Genomic DNA, 7,500 nt, shown 5'->3' on the forward strand with positions numbered 1-7,500 from the left:
ATGGATGACATGATTTTTTTTTTAAAGGGGGCACATGAAATTGACAGAACTCTATTGAAACTTTGACTTTAATGTAGCAAAATATAAAAAAAAAGAAAAAAGAAAAGAAAACGTATTGTAAATACTAAACGTATAATGAACTACTACCGTTCACCGAACTATGAACAAAACACAAAACATAAAATAACACATTTAAGAAAGGAAGAAAAAAAAAAAAAAAAAAAAACAAAGATGAAAAGAAAAAAAAAAAACATACATATACCAAAAGTGCAATACATCACAATCAAGGTTAACTACACATTAGCTCCAAGGTGGGGTTTATAAAGGTGTTTTTAGGGGCAACAAACGCTCGGGAGATTCAAGCACAAGAGAGCCCACCTTAGGGTCCCTTGTGCTTGGAAGTTCTGAGTGTTTCTCGTCCGTCGAGAAGCCAAGAGCCACCGGTACCCGAAGATACATACACACGCACACACAAAACACACACGAGAGGACACAGGGTGTACCTACACACACCAGAAGTACCGTCTTAGCTGCCACGGGCTTGTCTGAGCGGGCAACGAATCCTCAGAGTTATCCGGAGGTGAAGACTATTCTGCCTGACTTCCCTCCCGTGAGCTGGGTCTTTCCCTCCTGATTCCCTTCGTTAAAAGATCTCCGCCAGTCTTTGGGCCCACTGAATATCAACCCTAAGTGGATTCCTGCCAATACTGCGATTGCCTGTTTATCTTACTTATTCGTTTTCTTTTTTATTCATTCATCTATTTATTTATATTGCTTAGAATCTGACCATTTTGTGAGCTCTCTCTTGCAACCTTAATACACTTTCCTATCCATCCTTTGCTGCCCTCCCTCCCTCTTTCCCTCCCTCCCTTACTTCCCCTCTTTCCCCACTCCCTCTTTCCCTCCCTCCCTTACTTCTCCCTCTTTCCCTCACTCCCTCCCTCTTTCCCTCCCCATATCCTTCGCCCCCTATTAACCCTTCCTACCCTCCCTTTTGCCTCACGCAGACTCCGAGATACCTCTGAGGATGTCCTAGAAAGCTTTGCGGATGCTGGCGACACCCAGCCTTGTTAGCGTTGCAGTGCCTCGCGTGGCAATGGATATTATAGAACAGCAGCATCACAGAGAAAGCTTTTAGGATAGACTGCCGCCTCTACAAAGCCTGTAAGAGATGCTATCAGCGTTTTGCACAGCACTTTAAACCCAGAAAGTGGGCCGGCATTAAACCCAGAAAAAAGTGTGGCACAGCGGCATTAATACCCGTAAAAAAAAGTGGTACGGCGGCACATTAAACCCAGACAGTATGGCACCGTAGAACATGAAACCCCAGAAAATAGTGACACCTTGGCACCTTTAACAAAAGTTTAAGGTACAGTGGCACTTTAACCCCTTGTCCAGTCCGCCCACACACGCCGCACGGGGCTCCCTCGCCACCCATACCTCCCTCACCCACGTCCTCTTCGACAAAAACACGGTACTACAGACAGTTTAAAAACACATGGAACTACTCACTCAACTACAAAAAAAGGGTGGGCGGATTTTATCAGACAACACAACTAAAAAAAATAATAATCTAAAATAAAGACTATTTAGAAAATAAATTAAGATAAAAACAAGAGAAATAAAAGCCAACAAGCAAAACATTAAAGGCAGACACAGCGACAGCATGACAGAGGCCGAGGAGGTTGGCGATGCTGCAGGGGGTCGGAAGAGAAAAAGTAGGGGGGGGGGAAGAAGGGGATTAGGATGAGTATCAAAATGATAACGAGAGAAAGAGGGGGGAGGGGTTCCTGAGGGTTTCCTTTTTAGATATATATATAATTTTTTTTAATATAACGAAGGAAACCCCCCTCGCACTTACCGTGGTCCTGTTAAACCGGGCCCCGTTCGTGCCGTGAGTTGATTCGTTGCCCTACGAAATGATGACAGCGGGTTAGCTTTACATGCTGAGGTGGTGAAGGGGTGCGAGGAGGAGGGAAGGGGGGTAAGGAGGGAAAGGAAGGGGGAAGGGAGGGAAAGGGGAGGGGAGGAGGGTAGGGAGGGAAGGTAGGAGGGAAGGGAGAGGGAAGGAGGAGGGAAGGGGGAGGGTTGGGAGGGAACGGAGGAGGGAGGAAGAAGGGAGGAGGGAAGGAAAGGGAAATGGGGAAGGGGTGGGAAGTGGAAAGAAAATGAGGAAGGGGAAATGGGAAAAGGAAGGGGAAGGAAAAGGAAGGGTGAGGGTAGGGAACGAGGTGGTGGATGGGGGTGGCGGGGGGGGGGGAGTTAGGAAAGGAACTGAAAGGCAAGGAAAGAAAGGAGGATAAATGAGGAGATGGGAGATAGATGAGGGAAGGAGGGAGAGAGAGAGAGAGAGAGAGAGAGAGAGAGAGAGAGAGAGAGAGAGAGAGAGAGAGAGAGAGAGTGAGAGAAGAGAGAGAGAGAAGAGAGAGAGAGAGAGAGAGAGAGAGAGAAGAGAGAGAGAGAGAAGAAGGTTGAACGATGAGACAAAGGAAGAGGAACGTATAGAGAGACAGACGGGATGAGCGAAAGAGAAAGGGAAGAGGAAGAAGGAAGAGGAACAGTGGGCATAAGAAGGAGCAAGAGTGGAGAAGAGAGGGACGCAGAACGAGGGATGAGGAGGAAAGGATAAAGGAGAAGTGGGTCATGGTGAAGGGAGGGAGGAGCAAGGTCGGCGCCGCTGGGGGGAGGGGGGAGGCGGAGGGGGGGAGGAGGAGGGGTGCAAGGGAGGAGGAGGGAGGAGGAGGAGGAGGAGGAGGAGGAGGAGGAGGAGGAGGAGGACGAGGAGGAGGAGGAGAAGGAGAGTGGGAAGAAGAAGAGAGGGAGGAGGAGGGGAATAAGGAGATATTGGAGAAGGAGGAGGAGAAGGAGGAGGAGAGGAATGAGGAGGAATGAGAGGCGTGGGAATGAAAACGGTGAAGGATGGGTTACTGATATAAAATCTAAAGGTATGCTCTGTGGAGATACAAATCGGTTCATGTTATCACAACAAGTCAATAATGAGGTGGCCACATTATAGCCAGTATACACACACACACACACACACACACACACACACACACACACACACACACACACACACACACACACACACACACACACACACACACGACCTGGCTACATCTGTAGGCACGCTGCACACGGCAAAACATAATGAGTCTGAGGCGAAGAGAGCAAAGAAAGGAGAGATTATCTGTCCCGTTTCTTCCTCCTCGGCCAGCAACTCTCGCCTCGCCGCCGACCTGAACACAAATCAGTCAGGGAGAGGGGAATTAAAAAAAACATATGAATGGGGATTAAAATATAGATTTATTAGAGAGGAAGACCCTTAGGAATCAAACAGAAAGTGTCATAATGGCGTTTAAAGACGAGAAAACCTGCAACAAAAGATTCATCATGCGGGGCAGGGCTGGGCGGAGAAAGTCCGTGTGAATGCTGACGCCACACGAACACACGTACGTACGTACACACACACACACGTGCACGTACAAAGATACCTACAAATACATACACACGTACACGTACACGCGTACACACATTTGGGCCTACGTACACACGCATTGGGCTTACATATACGTACACACAGACACAGACATTTGGACTTTGGACATTTTGGACACGTACACACACACCCATTGGGCCTAGACACACGCACATACATTCATACATAAAAGAATACACATATAGTAGGAAGAATATAAATGAGGAAGGATAGATAAATACGCAAAACTCCGATAGATAAGGAGCGAGACGAGCGGGAGAACGGAGATCAGCGTGTGGGGGGGGGAGAAAGCACAGTAATCAACATTGCAAACACTAATCATGGTAATTAGTGTGTAAACAGAAAGCGCGAGACTTCAACGCAGACGAGCACGGGGGGGAAGGGGGGAGAGGGGGGGGATCGTCTGCTGTGGCGTGGCTGTGGCGGCGGTCGTGTGGCGCGGCAAGGTGGCGGACACAGCCATATGGCGTGGCGTGGCAGGTGCGGCAGACGTAGCTGGTGAGAGTGAAGGTCGTTACGTCGTAGCAAATGCGGCGCGGGGAGGGGCAGGGGGCAGGGAGCTGGGAGCTGGGGGGTAGGAGGCAGGGGGCAGGAGGCAGGGAAGGGAAGGGGAAATAGAGGGGGAGGGGAAGGGGAAGGAGGAGAAGAGGAAGAAGAAGGAGAAGAGGAAGAAGAAGAAGAAGGAGAAGAAGGGGCTAGGGGCATGGAGAGAGACAGGGGAACGAGAGAGACAGGAGCACGAGCAGAGGCAATCACAAGGGCAGGGGGCAGGGACGTCTGCGCCAGTTCGTCCCTGAGCCTCGTTACCTTTCCCTCAGAGGCGCAGACGGTGAGTCGAGCGAACCGCTTAGTCTGCGCCTCCGGTTCCGCACGACGCTGCACCTCATTAATTCATATTCAATTGTTTTTTTTAGAAAAATAATAAATAAATAAATAATGAATAAAGTAAACAAATAAATAAATAATGAATAAAATAAATAGATAATAAATAAATAAATAATAAATAATAACAATTGCTTTTTTTTTTAAGAAAAATAAATAATCGTTCTAAGGAAGGCGGAAGGGAGGGGCGGGGGGGGGGGGGTGAGGCGCTTGAGAATCCAAGAGTGATTAACATTTTTTTTTTTTTTTGCAAAACAACGCAAGAAAAAAATATAATTCGCAATTTTCCTGTACCAATGCGAGACCTGAAGGAGGCAGCAGTACGCGAGATTATTCTTGTCCACATCTGAGAAAGAGAGAGAGAGAGAGAGAGAGAGAGAGAGAGAGGGAGAGAGAGAGAGAGAGGGAGAGAGGGAGAGAAGAAAAAAGAAGAAGAAGGAGAAGGAGAACAAGGAGAAGGAGAAGGAGAAGGAGAAGTAGGCGAAGGGGAAGGAGAAGAAGAAGGAGAAGGAGAAGTAGGCGAAGGAGAAGGAGAAGAAGGAGGAGGAGAAAGAGAACGAAAACGAGAAAGAAAAAAAGAAAGACACATCAAAGTACCGCCATAAGCGCATCAACCAACACCCAGCAACCCTCCCCACAGGAAAAAAAAATACATATATATATCGTATATCAGAGAGCCCCCCCCCCAAAAAAAAAGCAAAAAAAAGCATCGCGCCCCTGCTCTTCGCAACCTGCTTTTGCTCTCTGGACGAAGCCGAAAGTTTTCTCGCTCTCCGGAGAAAGTGTCTCTCGCTCGGCCGGCCAGCTGGGGAGGGGATGGGAGGGGAGGGAGGGAGGGGAGGGAGGGGAGGGGGAGAGGGGAGGCTTGGGGAGGGGAGGGGAGGGGAAGGGAGGTCTCTGTACGCCACGACCAGCACTAAACGCCTATCGTGGAGGGGGGGGGGCATATTTGCAACAGAGCACAGCCTCCCCTTTAAAAAAATAAAAATAAATAAATATATATATACAATAGATATACAGCAGGAAGAGAATCGAATATATATATCGAAAACGCATCGTCACAAACAAAAATAAACGCCAAATACATCCCACACGACATAAGTATTCATGATGCCCAACAACAGCAAAAAACCCGCCACCAAAGGAAACAAACAGATAAAAGTGACACAGATAACGAAGGTTGCGAGCTGGCCAGGTGTCGGGTACGCAGCCGCTCTGGCATAGCACCCTGTCCCTTGAGCGAATTGGGGTCAAGTCGTTTTAATCGCCAATTCAGGGGAATATCTGCGCTTGGGAACGAGCTGCGCGTGAGCAAAATACCCAGCTTCGATAGGCGGTGTTTAAAATTGCCGTACAGACGACCAAAATAGAGGAGAGGGCAATTCGAGAGAGAGAGAGAGAGAGAGAGAGAGAGAGAGAGAGAGAGAGAGAGAGAGAGAGAGAGAGAGAGAGAGAGAGAGAGAGAGAGAGAGAGAGAGAGAGAGAGAGAGAGAGAGAGATTTTTTGAATGTCTGACTCGAAGGTTAACGATCGTCCATTTTACGCTGCGATTTGTGTGCGTTGAGAGGGGGGGGGGGGAAGAGAATTTACTGCCACCACTTGAAAACACGTAAAAACAGACACCCACACGCATGCACGTACACGCATGCACACAAGAGCAAATGTAAACACACACGCACGCACACACCAGCAAAAGTAAATACACAGATACACAGACACAGGCACAGACACAGATACACACACACACACACACACACACACACACACACACACACACACACACACCCGCGCGCGCGCGCGCCGCGCGCGCATATAAACACAAGCACACGTAAATAGACGCCCTGGGCATGCGCAGGTCAGGATCGTTACCTCGTTTGCTCTGATCCAAGGTCGCACTTTTACTCCCCCGATAAGTAGGTCAATTTTATGGCTTTGCAAGAAGTGAGGATGGCGGTGACAGCGTCGGCGATGATAGTGATCGCGGTGAGAGGACAGTGACAAGAATACTATTCGGGAGATGTGACAGTGATACCCAAACGGCCATTATAGGGGCCTGCCTGGTACCCGGTATCTGCCCGTGTCTCTGTCCTCTGCCTTCCCTCTCTCTTTCTGTCTATCTGTGTCTTTCTCCTTCTCCGTCTCCGTCTCCGTCTTCTTCTCCTCCGCTTTCACTCTCTGTACATGTATATAGACGTGTGTGTGTGTGTGTGTGTGTGTGTGTGTGTGTGTGTGTGTGTGTGTGTGTGTGTGTGTGTGTGTGTGTGTGTGTGTGTGTGTGTGTGTGTGTGTGTGTGCACGTGTGTGTGTAGTGACAGCCTGTTGATTATCAAAAACGTCTCCACGATTGTCTTCTGCTTCTCTCACTCTCTTCTTTCTCCCCGTTTCTTTCCCACGAACCCACATAGGGCGACCTTGCATGCCGCCCTCCCCCTTCCCTCCCTCCCACCCTTCCCTCCCTCCCCCTCCCCTCCCCTTCCCTCCTTTCCAAGCCACACCGGATCTTGGCGAAGCAGAAATGTAGGACAGGAAGTGATTTCACGTCCTCTTTGGCCATCCTTTCTCTCCCCCTTCCCTCCGCCCTTTCTCTCTTTCTCTCTTTTCCTCTTCCTCTTCCTCTTCCTCTTCCTCTTCCTCTCTCTCTCTCTCTCTCTCTTTCACCTTTATCTTTTTCTCCGTTACCCTTACCCTCTCCCTCTCTCTCTTTCCCTCCTTTTCCTCCCTCCGTCCTCCCCCACCCCCTCCCTCCTTCCTCCCTCTCCCTTACCCCTCCCACCCTCCCTCCGTCCTACCCCCCCCCCCCCCGTTCCCTCCCTCCCCCCCCTTTCTCCCTGCCTTGCCACTCCCACAAACCTCGCTGTCTCTCTTCGTCCGATTCCCTTTCGTCATCACTCTCTCGCGTTCGAAACCCTCGGTGAGTTTACGGGAAAAAAAGGTAAATATTTTCTCACTTTCATTTCCGTTGCATGGTATTGATCAATTGTTGCACAAACCTCATCCCACCTCACTTAGGGAAGAAATAGAGTGAGTCACTTAAGGAAGGAAGGAAGGAAGGAAGGGGGAGGAGAGAGGAAGGAAGGAAGGAAGGAGGGAAGGAAGGAAGGAAGGAAGGGGGAGGAGAG

General features: G+C 49.3%; 1 protein-coding gene across 2 annotated transcripts in view; it reads right to left on the reverse strand.

Moving 5' to 3' along the window:
* The window catches only part of LOC119568197 (putative fatty acyl-CoA reductase CG5065), a 47,767-nt gene that overhangs the window by 8,152 nt on the left and 32,115 nt on the right, over positions 1-7,500 (reverse strand). The window contains exon 2 of one of the 2 annotated variants that reach the window (XM_037916622.1): positions 1,862-1,912. The exons of the other annotated variant lie outside the window; for it this stretch is intronic. Coding sequence (XP_037772550.1) covers positions 1,862-1,912 — 51 coding nt within the window. The remainder of the gene's footprint in view (positions 1-1,861; positions 1,913-7,500) is intronic. 2 annotated transcript variants of the gene reach the window in all.

Source organism: Penaeus monodon, chromosome 4, assembly GCF_015228065.2.
Source record: "Penaeus monodon isolate SGIC_2016 chromosome 4, NSTDA_Pmon_1, whole genome shotgun sequence".
In the NCBI taxonomy this organism is placed as follows: domain Eukaryota; kingdom Metazoa; phylum Arthropoda; class Malacostraca; order Decapoda; family Penaeidae; genus Penaeus; species Penaeus monodon.